Source organism: Bicyclus anynana, chromosome 6 (genome assembly GCF_947172395.1).
Source record: "Bicyclus anynana chromosome 6, ilBicAnyn1.1, whole genome shotgun sequence".
NCBI lineage: Eukaryota > Metazoa > Arthropoda > Insecta > Lepidoptera > Nymphalidae > Bicyclus > Bicyclus anynana.
The window spans coordinates 4,697,882-4,723,820 of record NC_069088.1 but is presented as its reverse complement, the minus strand read 5'-3'; the positions used below and the strand labels follow the sequence as shown (position 1 = coordinate 4,723,820).

General features: G+C 34.7%; 3 protein-coding genes across 9 annotated transcripts in view; 1 reads left to right on the top strand and 2 right to left on the bottom strand.

Annotated features, from left to right (window-relative positions):
* The window catches only part of LOC112049271 (protein scalloped), a 123,151-nt gene extending 120,938 nt beyond the window's left edge, over window positions 1-2,213 (bottom strand). Inside the window, exon 1 of one of the 2 annotated variants that reach the window (XM_052882242.1) lies at window positions 1,951-2,213. In XM_052882242.1, coding sequence (XP_052738202.1) covers window positions 1,951-1,984 — 34 coding nt within the window. In that variant the 5' untranslated portion in view covers window positions 1,985-2,213. The remainder of the gene's footprint in view (window positions 1-1,950) is intronic. The other variant, XM_024087099.2, reaches the window with a different exon arrangement.
* LOC112053846 (tetratricopeptide repeat protein 17) overlaps window positions 706-25,939 on the top strand; it is a 39,182-nt gene continuing 13,948 nt past the window's right edge. For 3 of the 5 annotated variants that reach the window (XR_008250930.1, XM_052882238.1, XM_052882241.1), the window contains exons 1-12: window positions 9,032-9,283; window positions 10,432-10,803; window positions 11,730-11,956; window positions 13,012-13,299; window positions 13,967-14,070; window positions 14,381-14,683; window positions 15,412-15,532; window positions 17,169-17,327; window positions 18,317-18,442; window positions 19,106-19,250; window positions 22,199-22,423; window positions 24,941-25,118. Coding sequence is in view for 4 of the 5 variants with exons in the window: in XM_052882238.1 (XP_052738198.1) it covers window positions 9,173-9,283; window positions 10,432-10,803; window positions 11,730-11,956; window positions 13,012-13,299; window positions 13,967-14,070; window positions 14,381-14,683; window positions 15,412-15,532; window positions 17,169-17,327; window positions 18,317-18,442; window positions 19,106-19,250; window positions 22,199-22,423; window positions 24,941-25,118 (2,359 nt within the window). In the remaining variant the exon portion in view is untranslated. Of the gene's footprint in view, window positions 877-6,310; window positions 6,418-9,031; window positions 9,284-10,431; window positions 10,804-11,729; window positions 11,957-13,011; window positions 13,300-13,966; window positions 14,071-14,380; window positions 14,684-15,411; window positions 15,533-17,168; window positions 17,328-18,316; window positions 18,443-19,105; window positions 19,251-22,198; window positions 22,424-24,940; window positions 25,119-25,939 lie in introns of those variants that run through there. The other 2 variants (XM_052882239.1, XM_052882240.1) reach the window with 2 other exon arrangements.
* Window positions 3,340-8,699, bottom strand: LOC112049272 (post-GPI attachment to proteins factor 2-like). Of its 2 annotated transcripts, none has more exons than XM_024087101.2 (6): window positions 7,779-8,699; window positions 7,575-7,604; window positions 7,279-7,440; window positions 7,100-7,205; window positions 6,531-6,737; window positions 3,340-6,402 (listed from the first exon to the last, which is right to left on the bottom strand). In XM_024087101.2, the coding sequence occupies exons 1-6, from the start codon at window positions 7,887-7,889 to the stop codon at window positions 6,275-6,277; spliced, it is 744 nt and encodes a 247-aa protein (XP_023942869.2). In that variant the 5' UTR covers window positions 7,890-8,699; the 3' UTR covers window positions 3,340-6,274. The 2 variants fall into 2 exon arrangements, with proteins under 2 accessions (XP_023942869.2, XP_023942868.2); XM_024087100.2 differs by having other exon boundaries at window positions 7,575-7,706; window positions 7,779-8,693.

Here is a 25,939-nt window from a genome sequence, read left to right as displayed (position 1 = left end):
AGGTACCTAGGCCCAGATGACCGCCACTTACCTACTTACTAATTGCTGGCGTATAGAATAGACAAATAATTAGGTGGGTAACTTTAATTCGATTGTAATTACGCAAAATTTGTATTTAGGTGGATACACTTATTATTTTTTTACATTTCATTTATTGAATGAAAGTAACGAAATACATTTTTTTTTAATTAAAATTGGCATTTTATTTCCATTCCTTAATGGTTACCAATCAGGTTGGTAAGTCTACGCAAAACACACACGCTAAGCATAATTTATTTTAATGAAGATGAAACTTTTTCTAATGGTAATTTTATTTTTTTTAAACAATTTTCTTGCGAGTAGGTAGGTACATAAGTATTGAAAAACAAAACATCGGGATTATGTATGAAACATAAACGTTCCTCTCTTCCTTCCTTCACGCTATCAGAAAATATAATAAAACCTAAACTACACATTTTCTTACTAATTACAAACAAATACTAATTGTTTAAAAATAATTAAAAGATAATCTAACAAAAATAATTTATTTACGAAATGATGTAAGATCCTGATTGCGTTTTTAATTCAGATTACAAAGACTATAGTCCTATTTTTGTCCAACTTATTTTTAAACTGCAACTTTTTGTTTATGGTCAGGTTGGTTTCAATAATTGTGTTAGAGTCTGTGATTACGATTATCTGTAGTTGTCATTTGACAGCAGAAGTAAAATTGCATTGCAAACAAAGGTTAAATTTTATTCTTCTTAATTTAATCAACATTTTTTTAAAAATGGTGCCGTGACGGTGTAAAATTCGAAATATTATAAAGCTTACTAATAAAACCGCTCTTGTGTTTATGTTTTAACAATTTGTCGTCTTACGATTACTACTTTTACTGTAAGTATTGCGAATCCCTTACGTTTGTGTTTAAACTTGGTTTCAGTCATTTGTTTTACTGGTAGTTGTAAGTTATATATAAAAGAAAATAAACACGGAATTTACAAGCAAGTTGTTATTGTTTAACAAAAATGATTTTGTAACCAGAAGCCACATTCAGCCGTCATTTTATAACGCGAACTAATAGGTATAATACCAATATTAATACCTACCTACCTACTCTAATTTGTAATAAGTTTATGATTCATTAAAAGCTTCATACCTACTTAACTTAAAAAGTTATCAACAAACGATTAAAAACAGTTTGTAGTATTGATAATAAAATCTGTAAGTAAACGGTTTTTTAATGTTTTTAAACGGATATTAATTTTCGTTCGTTTGTAAAAAGTTCAAGAGATAAGCTAGCATTCTATTTTTATTTTTCAAGAATCTTTCGTTGGATAGATACATAATTTAACAAGCAAATCTTTAATTAAAAGGAAACATAGGTAATTGATAGTAAAATAATTTTTTTTTCTTCATAAATAATTAATCTGCTTGTGGATACTGACATCTGGAAATAATTAAGCTAAATAAAACTTTCTGGCACTTTCCCGCCGAAGTATATTATGTTCAATAAAAAATTTGCATTAATGGATTAGGGAAGAATATGTAGATAAAATATAGTGCTGGGGAATCATTAAAGAATTTAACACTAACCGCAGAATTTTAATTTTACCGCAGGTAAATATTTTTCTAAATATTTATAGATTATTGTGAACTATCTATATGTATGATAATTATAGTGAACTATAAACATTATTTTAAATTTTATTTCACACTTTATTAAATATACTTAATTAATTTAAATAAACTTAATTAATCCTTCTAAAATTAATTTAATTACTAAATGATCGTTAATAAGCGTTTTTGTAATTTTAAGAAGATAAGCTACCTAACCGGTTAGACATTTAGCGTAATAATATGTAAAATCATTAAAGCACATAATCCAGGAATCGCGGCATGACTTAGGAATTTGCGAAAATATTCGAGGAATTTGTTTGTTTATGTTCGCTAAGAAGTGGTAATACTCACGCCTTGGATAAAATTTAGAGTAATAACAGTCCATGTCTCCCTTTAAAAAAATCACTGCATCAATATCACTTATAATTTGTTTACCGTTCACAGTTCACTCGCGCATTACACGTAAAATGATTGACATTTCATAAATTAAGCTGACAAGTGTCATCCCCGCGCGCGGAATACGTCAAATCGCATACAGCCACAAACGCGACTGAAGTGTATCACGGGCGGCCCATACCATACCGCGTCTTTCGAAAATTGCGCCATCTCAGTAAGCACACTGAAGCAAAATTAACAACACAAAAACACCTTGAGCTCACTTCATGCCCTACTAGCTCTCATAAACGTCTAAAACCTAAAACTAGATAATGTTTACATCGCGAAATGCCGACACCCAAACGACCGGAAGTCGAAGCAAAGCAAACGCGACAACTATGTAAAATATTGCAGGATCGCGCTCGCATTGTTGACATTCCCGAATAAAAATCACTAAAATCTCGAGTAAATTGTATGAAAATCACTTTAAAAATATTTTTTACTTACCTATTTCGAAGTTCAAAGGTGTAGTGAAGGGGCGAATTTTGATAAGATGTCAATTAAACAGTGAATTTAAAGAATATACTCTTATTGGTATGCGAAGAATGGCACAAAGAATCCCGACAACGCACGCGACGAATGCGCACCTCGTTTGCGCATATGCTGACACAACTTCATGGATGTTACTCCCCTTGCCCCGCGCGCACCCGGTTTTCTTTGTTAGTGTGCGTGTCCAGAGTGGTCAAACGTGAAATTTTGTGTATGTATACACGCACACTGACATACTTCTCTACCTGCGTAGCTCCCGTTTGCCGCCATCTTTGTTACGACAGAAAGCGAGCGTTGTTCTATTAGTACTGTCAGGACTGCTATTGCCCTCTATCTGACACATATCGCAATTGAAAACTTTCAAAAGATGTCGCTATACTCAAAATGAAAGTTTAGATCAATACACTTACTTTTAATTAATGAAATGTAAATATTGTTGTTTATTTTTTATTCAAATCTTATATTTTAAAGATACAATGCTACATTAGAATTAAATATATGTGATTCTAGACTTATAATATTTCCCGTTTCGTTTTGATTACAATTTTAGCTGTAATCAAAGGTTGTATAATAGACAAAATCTTTGATGCAAGTTTAAAGTTATTATGTTTTATATTAAGTAGGCTTAATGACAGCGCTTTATTAATTTCGTCACTTTGAAGTGTAAATAAATATATTGAGCTCATATAACTGTAGTTTTTTTACAATGTAGGTACTTAGTTTGTAGCTGGTATTCTGGGACAAAGGACTCTTGGGTTTCAAAGTTATATTAACTTGGGCTTGCATTTTACTTACCAATAATAAAACACCAATAAGTAAATGTGTTGTACATTAAATTTATTTCGTTAACAAATTCTATTGTAGTAAGAGACTGTGTAGGTACTGTTAAAATATATTATTAATAGGTATACATAATTTATAACAATAAACAGGTACCCAAAGTATTAATTGCTTTGAGAATAATTTGAATGCACACAAATTTTAGTAAATAGATACGATATGTTTCAATACCCTTAGTCATAGGTATAGACTATAAGTTTATAATATTAAGTAATATAATTATTCAGTATTTCGTTAGCGTCGATGGTCGTTTAAAAATAGATTACATAAAAACAAGCAATTTCAAAGTATCGCTCATTGAAAATATTAAAACCTTAATATAAAAAATTAAAACAGTAAAAGAATATTTTTTAATTTAAGAAATTAATTATTTTAACTTTGTAATTGTACTACAATACACAACAATGCGTATCTATACTATGTTACTTATGTTATATTTTAATGAACTATGTCTAGGTATACCTAGTTACAAAGAATAAAATAACTTCACAATCACAAATATCACAAAGGCGGATTAAGTAAACTAAGATTTTGTATGTGTAATTGATATAATTTGTAATCTTTAGGTATATTTTATTGCTCTGTAGAGAAATCTTGCACACGTTGCTTTATTAAAAGTACGATATTTTTCATAACACTAGTCAATAAAAGCCATCATTAACTAAAAAAGAGTTTTATGTAACTACAAATATTGTACTGAATTGATGTTATATGTAACCATTGTTATAAATTAGGTACCTACTTAGGCCGAATTAAAGTTTTGGCAATACGGATACAAGAGCGCAACGGTATTGAAAAATCTATTTGATAATATGAGCATGTCAATTATGAAATATACGATATGATTAACTACTGATAGATCGTGTTTTGCTACTGTCACTCAGAAATCAAAACCCCAATTTAAGGGACGATGGAACCTATATTTTAAAATTAGTCAGATCTTATTAATTAGAAATGTAGTCTTTAAGTTATTTTGTACTAGATACACTCAAATAGTCAAAAGAATTAAGAAGACAAAGAAATTTATTTAATTTTATTTTGATATACCTATGACAAAACAGAGTAGATCCACAAAATTAGTTAAGCTAAAATTAAAAAGATAACAAATGAAAATATTCAAAAACTAAATATAGTACACCTAAAGTGATTTAAAAACAAATATTTGGTCATAAGATAAAGATATTACACAGTCAAGCATTAACAATACGTATAGTTAAGTAAGTACATAATACCTACTCTATTATTTTTTAATATCTTATCAAAGTTTCAAGCAACTTAAATCTAGATGTCTATCAAATGTGTATAATTTTTTTTAATTATTTTAATTATAAGTAATAACATATGATCGTACACTACTTATTGCTCGAAATAAATTACCTAATATAATTTTATAACAATAACATATTTAAATCCTAACTTAGAAGCATAAATAAATTAACTAATTAATGTAACATTATTAAAAATTTATGGTAGGTATAATAATTTACATAAAAACATTTCGCCAATTTTGTCATTGTTTTAACTAAAATTGCAAAAATTTGGCGTTCATTTTTAAAATTCAAAATATTATTGTTATGCAAAGAGCACACTTTTACAAGCCAAAAGCCTACTCGGCATGTTACAATATTTTTTTATATCTACTAGATTTCTTACGTTCTATTGTGTCAATGTTTAATATCTAATTTAAAAACAAATTATTATATAATATCAAACTTATACTCCAAATTTGATCCTATGCATATTAATCTATTGAAATCCCTATGTTATTAATACTTGCACATTAGATCAAAGGCTTCAACGTAGGTATACTACAAGACCAGAAGATTTTATTTAAAAATTATACTGATCTTTGTATACCATGTTGCCTATTCGTCCTAACAAAATAAAATATGTCAAATTTTTGGAAGGCTTGCGTTTGCTTTAAAATTTATATAATATAGAAATTATGGGTATCTAAGTAATTTTATTGTGTTGTTAATACCTAATTGAAAATAAAGCATTTGCCTATTGCTATAAGGGTGGAAAAACCGCGATTTACATAATTTTTTACGACGATTAAGTAATAATTTGCGTTCTCATTAAATTAACGACCAAATCGCGTTTGTTCCCTGGTACTGTTTTACAAAAAAGTACTTTTCATTAAGTAGGTAAATTGGCCGTCGAAATAAAATGTATCCCAGAATATTATAATAAGCAATAATCTGCGGCAGTAGATAGCAGATGATAAGATTATCTATCAAATGTTGTGAAACTAACTTCAACATTTAATGAAAACCATATTTCATTTGTAAAAAATTAAAAATCAAATTTCGCGCGCCAAACTTTATAGTGATAATAAAAGGCATTAGCGCAAAATTATTGTCAAACTAACACCAACGACAGGGACGGCGAAAGGGCACACTATTCGACTCCCTAATTATAAATAATAATTGTTGATTATGTCCAGCGCTGTTTCATCAATGGAGATATCATCTTTTTAAAATTCTGATTGTGTGTTGTTGTAAACTTTTTAATGGGTATGATGCAGCTTCACTGGGTTTTGGAATGTTGGAAGGGGTTAGGTCGTAATATGTATATAGAAATGATCAAACATTTGTGCAATATTAGATTTTTGTCAAACTAGGATTATCAAAATACTTACCATCAATTTTTCATTTTCAAATCTACTCCTTCAATTTTTTTGTAATCAATGACAGCTTTAGTTAAGTTTTCAGTTAATTTAAGCATTCATTTGACTGAAAATTTATTTGCGTAATTAATGAATAAATTAATTTTATCAGTTTGGTCGTTGATAATGTGTATGAATGATTTATGATGTGAAATTAAAAAAATAACAGTTGTAATAGGATTCACACTATCGATGGAATTATTGTTGGTTGTTTAGTTCATCCTTAATACAAAGAATATTAAATTAGTTGGTCTTGCCTGTGGGGCATACAACTTGTAGCTCGTGTACCGGAAGATCTTGGACAATGAGCGCGTGGAATGCCATATTCGCTGTCGCAAGGATGTACTCGCAAATTGAAAACCACGTAAATGCTGAAAAAAATTAAGGTAAGTTAATGTTAATATTTGATTCAGAATAAAAATGGTAGACATTTTAAATTCGTTAAAACATTTACAACACTTATAGGAACTGGAAAAGAGCCTATGCTTATGATACCTACCGAGTGGTCGACAAAGCAGTCGGTGTCTCAAAAAGAAGACAATAAGGCCAATAGTAGCACAGATGGCCACAAAGAATAGGATCCACACGAGCTTGTTCGTCTTCACTGGCTCCACGACATCGCTGGCTAAGCAGCCAACACGCGCGCGGCATAGCATATGAAGGAGCGATGTCACCATGAATATAATGAATATCTTCTCGTGTACGACTGGAAAAAAATTCAAAAAGTTTTGATAATTATACAAATGTTTAATAGAGTGCAGATGAAGAATCACTCAAACAATTAGATAGGCAAGGAAACAACTCCTATGATAAAATTCATTTTACTATTTGCTAGTAATTTCTACGCCTCGATTGCTGATTTAGTCCATAAATTTTTATTGTATTTTTTATCAATAAATATTGTACTTAATCTTGTTGCTGACTTTGTTAAATATTGCTTAAATTCTTTACAACTTAAAGCTTAAACTCTTTGAATCCAGGGAATATTATTTCCCTGATTTGATGTAAATTCTGACGATAAATTACACCTATTTTACAGATATTAAGAATACATAAATTATAACTTACAGTAATTTTCCCTGTTGGAGACATATGTAACTCCAGTTAGTGCAAGTAACTCTATCAGGTTCAACCAGTAACAAGCTTCTCCTAAATTTATAGCTAAATTGCGTACCTAAAACAGATTTCTTATTTAGGCATACATGTATTATGTTACATAATTCCAACTTGGCTTCTACAAAACTTGCCTTATCTTCGAAGATATATGAAGTGCGTTCTTTATGGTAGTTGTAATATAACGAACCTATTAACAGTCTTGGTCCTAGGTGGTAAGCAATGCATATTCTCCAAACATATCTTTGTGGGCTGATCCCCGTAATTGCACTTATTGATGGAACTACATTATAAACCTATAAAAACAAATTGTAAGAAAATAGTTTACGTAACATACTAATACCCATAGCATCAGCATGAGATTATTTACTTAACTGAATGGTTGCGTTTTGTGCAAGTAATTATTTTTCATCATGGCTTCTAAACTTACCCTACAGTGTGTTTCATGGATATCATCTGCCTGGAATATAGACGCTGTCACATAACAAAATACTAAAGCACCTAGTGGAAGCCATAGGGCACTTAAACATATCCTTCTCAGAGAACATGACCATAGCAGTCCCTGAAGAAATAAAAAAATACAATGAACATAATAAATTCACGGTAATTGTAAAAATTGTTATCTAATATGCACCTTGTAATTTAAAGTTTTGATAGTTCTGTCTACAATACACGATTCCTTTGTATGAGATTTATCCTGCTCTTTCGAGTGTGTTGGTATCTCTACTTGTGCGTCATTTCCCATTTTCCGTCTCACTCACTTTTAATCATTAATATCATAATTAAACAACAACCCCTTTCATCCGATGCTCATTGTTTTTATTGGATTCATTATCACTGAAAACTTGCTACACTTCCAAATGAGAAAAATCGAAAATCTTGTCAACCGTGCGGAAAATATATTTGTACTGATACATAGATAACAATAGATTTAATATTTTGTACATTAAAATGTGCGCTTTCACAAAAGCACAGTGCTAAAACGAGTAAAAATGACTTGAGGCGTGGAATGAATGAAGTTACTTGGACTTGCGCATTTGGGGTTGAAGAGCTTTTCATTGCGTAGCATAGAATATATTTTTTGACCTATTAAGCGCAGTTATTCAAGTGGACAACAGCAAAGCAAGATTTTATTGTTAAAATATTGCGTTTATTTGATGTTGTAGGCAGGTAGATAGCATAGGAGTAAATTTTCTTCAAATCAATAGAAAAGTTTGATTTTCATTGCGCGCAGACGTTGCACGTCATGAAATGGTCTTGTTGTTGCGTTGCATACTAACAACAATATAAAATAACAATCAATAAAGTTTAAAATATTTATTACTCTAGTTTATTATTATTTCCTGGACGTATACAAGTTGAGGATGTTGGTAAAATATTGATTAACCAGTAGAATAATGTCAACCTTTATAAAGAAGCACATTATCAATATGTCGTAATAAAAAAAACGTAAAAAAAGGTTGCTATATTTTTAATATAACTATATCAGAGATATAAAAAAGGAATCATCAAAATCGGAATAAACCTATGTATTAAACCAAAAGCTAATAAAGAGCCAGAGCGGAGGAGGAAGCGGCCAACCGGAAAAAGAACTATACTTTATGTATAAAACTCAGTTATTTTATTTGCATAAATGTGTATTTAATATTTGCACTTTATGTGTAACATTTTACTCTGACATCTTTAAATTTGGCAGGCGTTTTCAGTCTCTACTATAATTAGCCAAACTCTATTATATTTTATTATGTGCAAAAAATGCTTGAAGGCATGTTATAATGCTTCCGAGATTTTTTATTACTTATTCGTCTGTGTGTTCTAGTCTATGGGCTTAATAGATGACATTGACATCTTACTGACATTGACAAATCGTTATCAACCGCAAAAAATATGTCATGCCGCATGCGCAAACAAACTTGCGCGTTGGTCATGCGCTACAGTGTTTGTATTTTCAGAAGAAAAATCAGCAATCATATTTTATGAATAAATGAGAGATATTTCGGATCAATTTTACAAAGCGCAAGCCTCAAAATGTGGTTTAGTAAATTCTTTATTTTATTAAGTGTGTGGGTGATGTTATCAATCGAAGTTGAATCTTCAACCCACTGGATAGTCACTGAGAGTGGGCTAATTCAGCCGAGGGTATGTTATTTTTTCATTCAATGTGTGTTTTTAACTGTGAAATCACGTTATCTCTGTTCACCGGGTTCACTAACATACAATACGATATGCTTCCGCTAATATCGGTTATACCTACCTACTGGAATTAATATTTTTGTTAAATTTGTCTAAATCTTAAACAGAGGTAGTGATTTTGCTAGCCTGTACGTTGAAGAAGTAGGTGCGAGAGGATTACCAGCAAAATCTCTGTAACTTGCTTAAAGACCTTAGCCTCTTTAGAACTGCAGCTAATTCTATATTAGAATGGGTATCCAAAGCTGCTCTAATAGGATCTTACAAAATTTGGCTAGACAGGGAGAACAACACGAGTGGAGGAGGGGAATGTTAATAGATTGTCAAGGAATTCCTTAATCCTACATCCACTGGCCACAAGTTCTTGACATTGCTCTAGTTTTTTCTCTCTGTCACTTGATGGACCCGGTACCAACACTGTGAATCCATGGATTGCTAAGATATTTGTCTCAGTCCAGAGTAAAATCTATTTCTATACCAATTTTAGCTGCAGCGCTAAGGAGGAACAAACATTCACACATACACACAGACTTTCTCCTTTATTAATATTAGTATGATTAGAATATTAAATAAAAAACTATCTTAAAAGGAGAAAATGTTCACATTAATGAAAGTTTACACCAGTTTTTTATTATAAGTGTTTTCAAGTATTTTTTGGAGATGTAATTGTTTCTTGGACTTCATTACATACTAGCTGACGCCGCACAGTTTCACCCATGTGGTTCACATTCCCGTAGGAATACGGGGATAATATATAGCCTTCCTCGATAAATGGGCTATCTAACATTGAAAGAATTTTTCAAATTGGACCAGTAGTTCCTGAGATTAGTGCGTTCAATCAAACAAACAAACAAACTCTTCAGCTTTATAATATTAGTATAGATATATTAACTATATTATAGTATGTTATTAAAATTCAATGACATTGGATAAAAAAAATTATTAGTTTCAATAAAGCTCTGGATACTAGGAGGTGCATACATTAACACATCTGTTGGTACAAAGATCAGTGTCACATTTTAGATAATCTTTATGAACTCAACAGCAGAAATCAGGGTTTTGTAGGTTTTAATTAAATAAACATATTTGTATTTCAGCTAAATTCGCCATTTGATATGGAACGCCCATATGATCTTCTGGCATTTTTAAACCAAGAAAAGCGTTGGGATGCCATATTTGAAAATTACAACGATCTTATGAAACACCAGAAGGTTATAGATGCACTTTGGTTTGATGTGGGTGAACATACAAATTCTGGTACACAAATCCTTCAAGACAAAGACTGTGAGAAGGCTGGTAATATTAATGCTATTGATTGGCATGCATCTATCCTTGACGATGGGTCAGAAAAGGTACCACAAGAGAAGTACTTATTTCCGAGTGCTTACCATGGCCCAAGTACTGATGTACCAGACTGTAAACGCATATCTTCATTGACATTCAGTATGTTCGCTTTTGAACATTTAGAGGCAAGTATTTAATCATCTTATTTCATCATTATCAACCCATATTCGGCTCACGCTTGAGTCTCCTTTCAGAATGAGAGGGGTCATTTTATTTATGTATTGTTAAATGGTTTTGCAAGTAATTTTACAAATTAAATTATTAATATATAGTAATTTATTTATTTTGCTATCATCCGCAAAAAGCCTACCAATCCATGCAACAACATCATCCCGAAACCGAAGCATCCTCAGGAGATGTTAACTGTAGTATCTCCTGGTTTCATGATGTACTTCTGCAAAGTAACGCTTGCGGCTATTCAATAATTAAATTATTAATTCTTTTCCAAAAATATATGAATTTATGCAAAAATTTACCTATATTTGCCTCAAAAATCAACATACATTTCTTTTTAAAACTAGTTAACTAACTAGTGCAAAGTTCATTTGATTTGATCTATGGTCTTCTTTGCAGATAATAGCAGTGCAGTTAATTCACTAGCTAACCTACTGCTGTCTTACCTGTGTAAAGTCTGGCTGCTCAGTGATTGTGTTTCTGACACGTGTCACCTTTTTATATTTGTTAATTAATTAATTGTTAATAATTTTAACCCAATATTTATAATAATAATAATTATTATTTAATTTTTAATATCATTACGCGTTAATTAAGTTACTAGAAGATGTTTAAATACCTCATTGATATTATCTCTTTTATTGACATTGACAGGTGTCAGAAACGCCATCTCTGAGCGGCCGTACTTTAGTTCCCATTCCGGTAGGAGTATTTCCATTTGTGAAAAAATTGATAAAATTGGTTCAGTAGTTTTATAGCTTGTTTGTAACAAACAAAAATTAAAAATCAAATCTTATCTCTTTATAAATATTAATTTAGATTGCTCTTTAAAAAAAATTCAGTATTTAAGTACTTAACAAAAAAATTTTTGTTTTAGAGTATGATGCAACGGGACAACTTGTCAGCTAACCCTGAGTATGTGCTGCCAGAATTGCTGACACCCATAATGACATTGGATCAATTTGGCCATTGGGTGACGGGAGTTCTACGTGAAAATAGTTCATCTTGGCTGCATTACCATATGGCCTCAATGTTCTGGAGGATCAGAGGGAACGCTCCAAAGGCGTTGGAATGCAGTCGACGGGCTGTGCATTATGCACCAAGGTAATTTTTTTTGCAAATGCGATTGAACATGGCAAACTGATTTCCAAAATGTGAAAATAAACAACTTATATGACATATTTTAGACTTGTGTGAATGACTGAGCAAATATGCATTTATTTAATTGGAGTGTTCTGAGCAAGTATTGCATTTATTTAATTTATTTAATTGAGATATTCGGCTTACTGCTGAGCTCGAGTCTCCAGAATGTGAGGGCTTAAGTCCTTAAGGCTGTGGGTAAATAAAGTAATATGTTAGGTAATATTGAAATCTTTGTCTTTATATAATATTCAAATACTCACCCACAGAGATCCTGTTCCTGTGGCAATAAGGGGATAAAATATAGCCCTGGTACTACTGTTATTTGCCAGGCATAATGTGGGATTCTGATGGTGAAATAATTTTTCAAATTGGTCTAGTAGTTCCAGAGCCTATTTAATTCAAACAAACAATCAAATATTTCCACTATCTATTATATATATAATATATATCTATCTATATCTATACATATAACAATGGTTCAATGTATCAATCGATTTTTTAATTGATTAACAAACTAAGCTTAGTTTATTTTTATTGTTGTATAAAGATTTTGACGGCCTCTGTGGCGCAGTGGTATACGCATTTAAAAGACGGAGGTCCTGGGTTCGATCCCCGGCTGGGCCGATTGAGGGTTCTTAATTGGTCCAGGTCTGGTTGGTAGAGGCTTCGACCGTGGCTAGTTACCATCCTACCGGCAAAGACGTATCGCCAAGCGATTTATCGTTCCTGTACGATGTTGTGTAGAACCCGAAATTTATGTGGATTTTCATCCTATGCCTAACAAGTTAGCCCGCGTTCATCTTAGATCGCATCATCACTTACCATCAGGTGACATTGCAGTCAAGAGCTAACTTGTAAAGAATTGAAAAAAGAAAAGATTAGAACCAAAAAAAAATTAAACATTTGTATATAAATTGAAATATTGTCTTTTTCACAAATAAAATAATGCTTTATTAACCGACTTCAAAAAAGGAGGAGGTTATCAATTCGTCGGAAACTTTTTTTTTTGGTTTCAGAGCATATAAAGATATTGCCCTTGGAAGCCTAGGGGTGGTACTACATAGGGCTGGGAAGTCAAATGACGCAATCATAGTTCTTTCAGCTGCAATCGACCATGACCCTACTAGTTTTGTTAACTATTTTGCCATTGCCAATGCATATTCAGTTATTGGAGAATATAATACTTCCTTAAAATATTATGACGACTCATTAAAACTAAACCCTGGGATGGAGTTACTAATGAGGCATAAGTATGGTGTTATGTGTCAAGCGAAATTATCTTTAAGGATTAAGGCGATAAGGGAGTAAGTATTTTGGAGTGTATCTTAACATAAGACTTGCAATCGAAAGATTTTCTACATTATAGATATGTTACGTGCCTAGAAAATCACTGCAAAAAGTGATCCCAATTTAGCTACTCCTCTGAGCGCACGCATTTTGACATCAGGAGCAAAACACGATTATTGAATGAAAGTCTGTCAGGTCTAACAATTCCAACTAAGATTGTTACCAATAAACCCTGAGTGGCAGAGAATGACCTTGAGTGAAGTCACGGACTTGTGACCGTTGTATGTAGGGTTAAAGACGTCTTTGACAGTTAACTAACACTCCCCTTTTCCACTGTAGTCACTCTCCCCGCCTAACCCATAACAACCCATAAAGGGTTATTATCCATCAAATGGTGTGGATTTAATGGTGAAATTTGGTATGAGTCTACTACCCTATTGTAATATCTACTACACTAAAGAGCGACTAGTATCATAAGAAAGAGAGAATAGTATCATTCTATCTGCTCATTGGTTTGAAGGCAGCGCCTAATAAACAAAACGTGAAGCTTCAATTATTAATATGACATAACTATTTGATGTTTAATTTTTTTTTTATCTTTGTTTTATGAAATGGTACAAGAATTTTAAGTAAGTTTAGGTTGTATGTTACAATGTTTTGAATTAAAACAATTTTCGTTTGTAGGACATTAAATAAGCTACGCGATGAATTAAATGTTTATACTCAAAAACAGGAGGCGTGGACTAAACTTCAGACAGAGTTCTTAAAAACTATCAAAAATGGGGAAGGTATGCTTATATTATGTACTAGCCAACGTCCCGCGGTATCACCCGCATAGTTCTCGTTCCCGTGAGAATACTGGGATAAAATATATCCTATGACATTTACAAATAACGTGACTTTCTAGGGGAAAAAGAATTATATAAATCGGTGTAAAGTAAATCCAGAGACTTCCTCTTATATTACCACAAACATTACCTTCATAATATTAGTATAGATGATTATATTGCTTAATTTATCTTAACCTGTTTGATTATAATTCCATCAAATTTTTATATGCAAAATTACTTGCCTAAAAATACGGTATTTTCTTTTCAGAAAACAATAGAGAAAAAAGCTTCGAAAGGATGTCAGAGATAACTGGCTTAAACATGAAAGAGTTCAAGGACCAAATAGACAAAAACTCTTTGATAAAATACTTCCTAGACGGACCTCTGTATAGTGACGAGAGGTTGGGGAAACAGGGTATAAGTGCCATAGATACGGTATCTAGCTTAGAGAGGCTTATACGGCATGTTAATAAGAATCTACATATAGCAGACAATAATTTACATATTCTTGACCAGCTGATAGATGGTGAGATTAAAGAATCTCGCACTAAATCTACTGATACAAATAAAGGTAATTTATCTTTGCTATATTTGTACGAGATCCGACAAAAATATATACCCTCATCTGTTATTCAATTGGGATAAGAAATAAATAATAGAAAATATTCACATTGCACATAGGTTGTCTAATATGTCAAATAAAAGCTCAAATATAAGCTTAATTTAACTGTAAATGTCAAATCTAAGCTTAATTTAACTGTAAATGTCAAACATAAGCTTAATTTAACTGTAAAATGTCAAATATAAGCTTAATTTAACCGTAAATGTGAAATATAGGCTTAATTTAACTGTAAATGTCAAACATAAGCTTAATTTAACCGTAAATGTCAAATGTAAGCATAATTTAATTGTTTATAGGTTGCCTTAGATCTAGTTCAGAGTTCTCCAAACTTTTTGGTGTCGTAGACCCTTCTTTTAAAATTAAGTTTTATACGAAATTCTTAACCTATATTATTTAACATCAATATATTTCGGACCCATATTCTATGTACTTACTATACGAAATTAATAATTATGTATTGTGTATATTGAATTTTATGAGAGTCACCTACTCTATTGTAACCGACAATTGCTGGAAGACTATTTGGCTGTAGATCTATTGTGTTCGTTTCGGTAAAGAACGTTTCATCTGTTTCCCTCTAAGCCCGCCAACCCGAATTCCTGTAGTGGGCCGTGAAAATAGGCTAATAATATAGAATTTACTATTTTAAAGTGAGATTATTTATTTTTAAATTTTAGATAAATCAGCCCGCAAAGATAAAACTGAATCTCGTCCAAGTAATGAGAAAAAATCTGCAAGTGATAAAACTAAACTAACTGATGAAGAATTGATAAGTCAATACGAAACTGGAATTTTTATGTTAGTAAAAATTTGATAAACATTTTAAAATATATTCAAAATAGCAGACGCCCCGCGGTTTCTCCTGCGTAGTTCCCGTAAGAACATGGGGATAAAACATAGCTTATAAAACTCACAAATAACGTGACTATCTATCGGTAAAAGAATTTTCAAAATCGGTTTAGTAGATCCAGAGATTACCCCCTACAATTACTTAAACTTTACCTCTATAATATTAGTATAGATTAGGTATTTTTAACACATTAAAAAACTGTATGTTTATAGTGTCAGTACCTTGTCAGGGTTGGAGATGAGTGCCGATTTTCATTGCAGTTAAAATAGAGCTTTATCTGATTGAAACAAGGTTTATTTTTAAACTTTACTTATTTTCTTATACAGGATGTCATAACTAATTAAAATTAAAATAAAAAATAATAATTTAATTTAAAATTTATTCAAATTAGTTTTAAATAATAATTAGGTGGTGTATTTGCGTTTTACCCATCGGGACAAGCTGTATAAGAAGTGAAGTTGCAATGTAACAAAATATATCTAGTTTAAAAATAAACCTTATATCAATCAGCTAAAACTCTATTTTAATTGTGATCAAACTCTGCTCTCTAGGAGCCAGGCTAATTGAATGAACACCTGGTGTCTATGAAGCGGAATTGCTTGCGTACTTTTAATAGACGAAGTGTATATATTAAAAATAGTTAAAATAAAAGTCTTTATAACTTTCTTTTGATTAGCTATTTTTTATGCAACAAGTTAGTTCTTGACTATTACCTCACCTGATGTTTAGTGATCATGCAGTCTTGGAGGTACGATTTTGTTACCCCTAACTCTGAGAGTATTACCAAAGAAAAGAAGCAATTAAAAATAATAATTTGGACAATCTCTCTATAACTTGCTCTAAGACCTTGCCTTCACTAGAACTGCGGTTAATTCTATATTAGACTCCAAAGCTAAGCTTCCAAAGCTAGTAGGATCTTATTAAAGGAGAATGCCCACCGACCAATACATAGTCGTCCCCGAGAACCCAAGTGCACATCTTCGTATAAAAGTATATGGAGATGATAATATGATGTATACATAAGGATCTGGTTAAATAATATTAATTAGCTTAATAAATGTATGTTTCTTGAGGAAAAGAACATTTTTTTATCACTCTTCTTGCTTCAGCGGCGAAGTAACATATGAAGCTGTATTATTTTTGTATGGCACCAACAACCTTAACAAAACTGAGGTTGATCGGTTAACTAACTTTGCTAGTCCCCGTTGGTGACAAATGAAAGATTAATTAATAATGTCGTGAAATGTCGTAGCAAACTGTTTTTGATTAAGTAATAATTTGATTATTAAAGTAGAATTATCAAGATTATTATAGTAAATTGCCGGGTGGTTAGGGTAGCCCAAGGCCGGGGGTGGGCATCCCCTTTTGGCTAGGCAGGGAGAACAACACGAGCGGAGAAGTGTTATTATACTGTCAAGGATATCCTTAACCCTACACCCATCGGTTACAAGTCCGGGGCTCTGCTCGGAAGTTAGTCCACTTTCATCTCAGATTGCATCATCACTTACCATCAGGTGAGATTGTAGTCAAGGGCAAATTTACAAAGTTATAGTGGAATTATTAATTTTATCATATTGTAATCAGGTATCCACCTACCATGCAAATAAATCGTAACACGGAGGACTTCGATAAAGAGTCGGACTGGCCCTCAAATAGGTTCTGCAAAGAGGCTGGCCCGGCTTTTCCTCCGCGAGTGGAAGCCGTTTTTCCAGTTTTTCTTCCTTTTGAGAATAAGGGAGTGAGGTATGACATTGTTTTATTTGTGTATTCTATATAATGTATGAGTATGTAGAAGTAGATACGAGTACGTAAAAAAAAAAGATTCCGACGAATTGATAACCTCCTCCTTTTTTGAAATCGGTTAAATCGCGTTTGTCATAAACTCCAAAGATCTCAACGGATTTTCATGCGGTTTTCACAAAATAATAGAGTGGATTAATAAGAAAGGTTTAAGAGTAGAAATAAAACTTGAAAATTACTTGTATATGACTTATAAATGTTACATATTTAACCGACTTCAAAAAAAGAGGAGGGTTTCAATTCGACGCGTATGTTTTTTTTTAATGATTGTTACCTCATAAAGTAATCCTCATTAAAAATAGTTTTTGTTGTTTGTTGTTGTTCGTCATTTATTAACCAATTATGAAAATTATTTTTTCGTTTGCAAGAGTATACTTCTAGATTGGTCCCATTTAATTTTCACGTAAATCAGTTTAGTAATTTTGTTTTTAAATCAAAATAGCTGAAATAAATGAAAGAGACAATGCTATGCCAAATAAGCTCTTAAAGTTAATTTTGCACCGCCTTCAAACGGATCAATAGAAAGGACGATAGGTACGATGTTATTTTTCGCTATTTAGAGTAATGCATCGTTGAAGTCAGTTAAATCTCGATTATATAATGATTTATTTATTTTGCTATCATCCGCGAAAAGTCAACGAACCCAACGTCACCCAGTTCCAACAAAATGCTCTCTACGTACGTTTCACCCCGAAACCGGAGCATCCTCAGGAGATGTTGACTCTACAACGTGCAATTGCAAAGTCAATCGGACCTGGGTGACGTTGTCGCATGGGTTCGTCGACTTTTCGCGGATGATAGCAAAATAAATAAATCATTATATAATCATGATGAACTTCTGCAAAGTAACGCCTGCTTCTATCCAATCAGTTAAATCTTTTTTGTTAAAAAGATTTTATTTTCGTACGTATTGACGTAGAAGTCTGTTTCAGAATGAAATACTTGCTAACAGACAAGATAGGTGTGCCTCTAGCCGAGGAGTACGAACTTCCATGGCACCCGCCTACTTGCCCCATAGATAAGGAGGCGACCGCTTTCATGCAGAAGAAGTCTTCCAAGTAAGTCTTAGGTACATTTCCTCTATTCCAAGCCTGATTATCATATCAGCCGATGGACGTCCACTGCAGGACATAGGCCTTTTGTAGGGACTTACTGCGATACTGAGCCGCCTGCATCCAGCGAATACCTTCGACTCGCTTGATGTCGTCAGTCCACCTGGTGGGGGGTCGCCCAACACTGCGCTAACTAGTGCGGGGTCGCCATTCCAGCACTTTGGGACACCAACTTCCATCGGCTCTCCAAGCCTGATAGAAAGCATTAATGTTAAAAGCATTAACTAAGTTGGAGCACATCTGTTTATTGGAAGAAGTGCTTCAAATCAAATTGATTAAGAACACATTTCATCCAATATGGGTGTATGTTGTTTCTAATACGAATCTTAGACTTTAGATGTTGACAGTACTAACTCCTTAGAAATTTCACAGCAGCATGCAATAAATATCGCTCTTTCTTTCATCCTATTGCAACTAAAGAGACAGCGATCTTTCTGTTTCAGCGCTACTGAAACTAGATGGGTCGCCTGTTAGTCCTCCAGTATGCCTCAGTCAACGACATAATATCGTGGAGAGAAAAATATTGTCGACGAATAGCGGTCGAATCGAAAATGTTGCTCTGTTGTTCATTGCGCTGGGACAATTTAACAATAAAATATACTTTTTTAGGCCACAAGTAGTAGTGAACGACGTAGTACAGATCGGCTACTTGCGTCAGAAACTGCTCGAGTACGTTAGCGATGGCAACATTGGAGCGGCTGTACATAAGCAGGATGCTGAAATCGGCCAGCGCATTCACGTCGCTATGAAAAAGGTAATAAAAAAAACATTGTGATCATAGGACTGAAATAAAAATTCTTTAGTTCTCCCTCTCAATTTGCGTTCGCATCGCCAGATTACACTTTTCGTAACGCATTCACCAGCTTACTCCTCAAGTCAAGCTTTCGCACAGTAGTTTTACTTTGAAAATAATGTAAGGTCCTATAGTCAAAATGAAGGAAGAACTATAATAATGCTTACTAATATTTACTGATATCGTAATCTATACTAATATTATAAAGCTGAAGAGTTTATTTGTTTGTTTGAACGCGCTAATCTCATGAAATATGGGTCCGATTTGAAAAATTCTTTCAGTGTTAAACAGCTCATTTGCCGACGAAGGCTATAGGCTATATATTATCCCCGTATTCCTACGGGAACAGGAACCACGCGGGTGGAACCGCGCGGCGTCAGCTAGTATAAATAAGTTATAAATGCGACTATGATCATATTAGTACGTAGTATATTGCCAGTTCAGCTTCGCGATTTTTTGTTGTTACTTACTCTGTTTCTGTAACGGATCTCCTCATTTCTTCGAATTCACCTCTATCTCTGTCTATAACACAATACTAAAGAAAGAGAAATATAGAGGTGAACTCGAAATTCACACTTGAGAGTTATACAAAACATCGTTACAGGGACTTGGGCAAAGTGTCGAAGCGAGTAGTGTATTTGAGGCTCAACACTTTAATTAAACAAAATCGATACATGCGTCAGGCCACGAGCGCTACGTTGTTTGAACGCAATAACGACTTACATAGAGAAGTAGATCTCCCCACAATAAATAGCCCAATATATGAAACCGCCCTCGGAAACTTAATTTAAGAGCCGCCACCCACCCCAACCAACTAGTGCTTGAGGTTTGCAGCTATACCCCCCAATTCCAACACCGATTGTAGATCAAGAAGCCCAAAAATGTCCTTTACGATCCTGATGACATAACGAACGACAACGCTTCGAAGACGAGGTCCCCGATATCTGACGTCGCCCGGACGCGGGCTTTCTAACTCCCGATATCGGGGACGCCTGGACTGATACACTCAGGCCAAAACACCCTTCCCGAACTGCCTTCTAAGCCGATGTCCGAGTCTCAGAGGAGACGCCCTTAGAGAGTAGTTCCGCTAATCTCTTCTACTGCCTTCGGGTCCCATTAGGCGATGCTTCTGCGCTCGCCCAAACCTCCTTAATGGTACCTCAGATGTTTTCCTTCACCGTTTGAGACACGTGATATTTAATTTCTTAAAATCTGATTGTCTGGTATCTGGTTATGGTGGATACCCAGTATCAGGCACTACAATAGTGTTAAGTGTGACACAATTTTTGAAATAAATGTTTTACCTTTCTTTCTTAACTTCGTTTACTTTTATAGTAATACTCGCCCACATGTCAGAGCGAAGAAACCTGTTTCAAGATGCAAGACCATGCATTGATTGTCTTAAACGGTGAAGGAAAACATCTGAGGTACCATTAAGGAGCTTATGGCACTTTTAAAAAACACACACAATTATAAAAAAATTAAAAACTTTTTTTTCAATATATATATAAATATATAAATATATTGATTTTGATTTAATATATTATTATCTAAGTGTAATGTATCTTTTACTTTTCTTTTTATGTGTGCACCCGTCATTATTCATTATTTCTTGTATTTATTTTCTCTTTTTCGATTGGTTGTCAGCAGGGCTAGCACGGGCAAGGGAAAAATTTATCCACGGGGAGAGGATAAAACGTTTATCCCCCACACTCGTTTTATCCACTCACCGCGCATGGGCACGCCGGTGGATATAATATCCCCGGTGGATAAACGGAGGGAAAGACTTGTCAACCCATTTGTATATATCTTATAAATTGGCATTAGGTATATTAATAGTCCGAAATAAACGTAAATTTGATAATATTTGGTTATTTTGTGCATATTATTTATCTGTTTTCTGTTGGCATTGTTTTGTTTGGTGATTGTTTTTTGCGGTGGATTGTAGTAGGTATCTATAGTATCTATCATACTAGCGGACCCGGTCAAGCTTCGTTGTGACATAAGTGCACTTATTCTCTATCCCTACTCTACCCTTCTTTACCTCTACCCCTACCCTACCCCTGCCCTACCCCTACCCTACCCTACCCCTACCCTACCCCTACCCTACCCCTACCCTACCCCTACCCTACCCCTACCCTACCCCTACCCTACCCCTACCCTACCCCACCACTACAATACCCCTACCCCACCCCTACCCCACCCCTACCCCACCCCTACCCTACCTCTACCCTACCCCTACCCTACCCCACCCCTACCCCACCCCTACCCTACCTCTACCCTACCCCTACCCTACCCCACCCCTACCCCACCCCTACCCCACCCTACCCTACCCCTACCCTACCCCACCCCTACCCCACCCCTACCCCACCCCTACACAACCCCTACCACACCCTACCCCACCCTACCCTACCCCTACCCTACCCCTACCCTACCCCTACCCCACCCCATATTGCGAAGCAATTGTTAAAGACCAAAACATGCGAGACATAATTGTTTTTTTAAGTAAAGTTTTATCCCCACATCAACTTTTCACAGGGATAAATTTATCGCGTTTAAATGTCAAAAGTCCCAAAGTATATCATTTTATCCACTCCATATGCCACAGTCGAGGAAAAGATCTCCACGCGTAATGTCAATCGGGGATTAATTTGTCTTTCCCTTGTGGCCATGCTATGACGGGTGGATTTATATCCTTAGTCAGTGGATATAATGGGTGGATAAAAATTTTATCCCTTGCCCATGCTAGCCCGGCTGGAAGAGATCGATCATTAGCGATAAGGCCGCCAATTGTACATTAGTTTTTAAGTTAATTTCTGCCTGTTATTATTATTTTTGATGTACAATAAAGTATATTTCATTCATTCATTCATTCATGTGATGTTGAGGTTGTTAACATACAATTTCAGAGGCTAGCCCCCAAGTGGATGATCTACACGCTCGCGTCGCTGTACTGGCGCGTGCGCGGCAACAACGTGAACGCGATGCACTGCCTGCTGTCGGCAGGCCGTCGTGTGCAGCCCGCCTACGGGGACATTGTACTCGTGTCGCTGGCCTCCGTCTACTTGGAGACGGGGCAGTTTGACGAGGCCTTGATAGCCGCTGAGGAGGCATTTAAGATGAGCCTGTATGAGGTAAGTCATTACCATCATTATGACTTGCATTGACATAGCCGCAGACTAGTCCTTTAAGATGAGGCCTTGATAGCCGCTGATAAAACCTTTAATTAAGTCATTATTATTATCATTACTTGCAATGCTGGATATGGGCCAGAGTTTGACGAGGCCTTGATAGCCGCTAAGTAGGCCTTAAAGACGTTCTTGTATGAGGAAAGTCATCAACATTAGGATTTGTACTGCTGGACATAGGTCAAAGTTTGACGAGCCCTTCGTAGCCACTGAGGAGGCCATTAAGATGAACCTGTATGAGGTAAGTCATTGTCATCGTCAATAACGTGTCGCTGGCCTCCATCTACTTGGAGACGGGCCAGTTTGACAAGACCTTGATAGCCGCTGAGGAGGCCTTCAAGATGAGCCTGTATGAGGTAAGTCATTACCATCATTATGACCTGTACTGACATAGCCGCAGAAGAGTCCTTTAAGATGAGGCCTTGATAGCCGCTGATGAGGTAAGTCATTATTATTATCATTACTTGCATTGCTGGACACGGGCCAGAGTTTGACGAGGCCTTGATAGCCGCTAAGCAGGCATTAAAGACGTTCTTATATGAGGAAAGTCATCAACATCATTAGGACTTGTACTTGTACATAGGTCAAAGTTTGACGAGCCCTTGGTAGCCACTGAGGAGGCCATTAAGATGAACCTGTATGAAGTAAGTCATTGTCATCATCAATAACGTGTCGCTGGCCTCCATCTATTTGGAGACGGGCCAGTTTGACGAGGCCTTGACAGCCGCTGAGTTGGTCTTTAAGTTGAGCCTGTATGAGGTAAGTCATTATCATCATTATGACTTGCACTGCTGGACATAGGCATCTATTTATTGGATAAAAAGTGTTATCAAAAGGTTTAAAAATATGTTCAGAATAGATTGTCTCAAAACTCCTGGCCATATTATTAATGATAGTTAATAATGGTTAACAATAGTTTGGCCAGGAAATTTTTAGACAACCTGGGTGAAGGTCGTTTCTAATACGGGTCTTCTACTATTTAGACCCTAACGTTCATCAGCTCTTTTTACGATTCACGCACATGTCAAGTATGGAACGGCGAAACCTTCTTATATGAGGCGATTGAGAGCTTCGATTCTGCCACATTCTGATTCTGATTCTTATGATAAGGATTTTAATGTACTACAGATGATTACTATGACCGGGGCCGACACATTCGCCCCATTTATCATAAATTTCCTATTTCCTGGCTGCTATTGGTAATTTCGTGAAAGATAGAAAACTGAATATATCAGCAGTTTATAATATAACTAGTGGACACCCGCGACTTCGTCTGCGTGAATATCACTGTAAAACCCCACTTTAGGATTGATTTAAAAAAAAATTGAATCACATAATATTTCGTATTTTTTTATGATTTATAAACAAACTAGCGAACGCCCGCGTCTTCGTCTGCGTGGAATTTAGTTTTTCACAAATCCTTCGGGAACCATGGATTTTTCCGGGATAAAAAGTAGTATTTGTGTTAATCCAGTCTATAATATATTTTAATACCAAATTTTACCTAATTCGGTTCAGTAGTCGAGACGCGAAAGAGTAACAAACATTCATATCCTTTAAATCATTTGTTTTCGCAAATCTTGGAAAACCATGGAGTTTTTCGGAATAAAAAGTAGCCTATGTGTTAATCCAGAGTAAAATCTATTTCCATTCCAAATTTCAGCTAAATCGTTTCAGTAGTAGCGGCGTTAAAGAGTAACAAACATCCAAACATACATACAAACTTTCGCGTTTATAATATTAGTAGGAAGTAGGATTTATAAAACTTTAACTCTATAAATAACGGACTTTCCATACAAACTTTCAACCCCTATTTCACCCCCTTCTATTTTTATTTTATGGTCAAAAAGTACCCCATGTTTTGCTCCAAGGTCCCATTTACCATTATTCCTTATTCCAAAATTCATCTTGATCGGTTCTGCCGGTTAGCCGTGAAAAGGTAACAGACATGAGAGACAGACTTTCGCATTTATAATATTAGTATAGATTTTTTCTTCATATATACAAACTTCACACATGTTTATTGAATCAAACTAATTTATTACACTATAATTTCTTTATTTCTTTACATTTCTGTACATAATACAATAATACATAATACAATATACTCTAAGTAAATTGATTATTTAATTGATATTTTAATAATATTGCAATACATACCCACAATAATTTGATAGGTGTTCACGCGAAGACAGTTGAACAAAGAATGAAGCCCACTATGACAGTCAGCATCGTCTTATATAGCCAGACGAGCCAGAGATTTTGCCGCCATATTGGCGGAAGTCATTATTCAACTGTGTTCGTTACATTCAGTAGCCATATTGGCGGAAGTCATTGTTCCACCATGCTTATTACATTCATTAAATAAAAATAGGTAAACATGAATGATATTAATGAATCTATTGTTAACAATTGCTAGCCAAAAGCTAACATGTTTATGTTAACATCCTTTATCTATTGTAGCCAGCGACAAACTTCATCCTCGCCGAGCTCAACATGATAAAGAAACACCGGAACACTCACATGTTCCACCTGAAGCAAGTCGTGCGCGTTGAGCCAGACTTCATGAACGGGCTGGCGAGGAACCTCCTCAATGCATGGTCTTGCATCTTGAAACAGGTTTCTTCGCTCAGACATATGGGTGAGTTTAACATTTTTTTTAAATTTTCATCCTCCTCCTAACAAGTTAGCCCTTGACTACAATCTCACCTAATGGTAAGTGATGATGCAGTCTAAGATGGAAGCGGGCTAACTTGTTAGGCGGAGAATGAAAATCCACACCCCTTCCGGTTTTTACACGGCATGGTACCGGAACGCTAAATCGCTTGGCGGTACGTCTTTACTATAAAAGTAAACGAAGTTAAGAAAGAAAGATAAAACATTTTTTTCAAAAATTGTGTCACACTTAACAACTTAACACTATTGTAGTGCCTGATACTGGGTATCCACCACAACCAGATACCAGATAATCAGATTTTAAGAAATTAAATATCACGTGTCTCAAACGGTGAAGGAAAACATCGCGAGGAAACCTGCATACCAGAGAATTATCTTAATTCTCTGCGTGTGTGAAGTCTGCCAATCCGCATTGGGCCAGAGTGGTGGACTATTGACCTAACCCCTCTCAATCTGAGAAGAGACTCGAGCTCAGCAATGAGCCGAATATGGGTTGATAACGATACCCAGATCATTTAGGGATGTCATGACCTTGAAAAAGGATCCAGCTCAGCATTCTGCTGCATGTTTCAGGCAAATGTTGGGCATACAAGTTAAGACTATTATAGACTAGCCGACGCCCCGCCTTTTCACCCTCGCAGTTCCCGTTCCCGTAAGAATACGGGGATGAAATATAGCATATAACACTCACAAGTAACCTGGACTTATAGTGGTAAAAGAATTTTCAAAATCGTTTCAGTTAATCCAGAAATTACCCTTTACAACACCACAAACTTTACCTCTGAT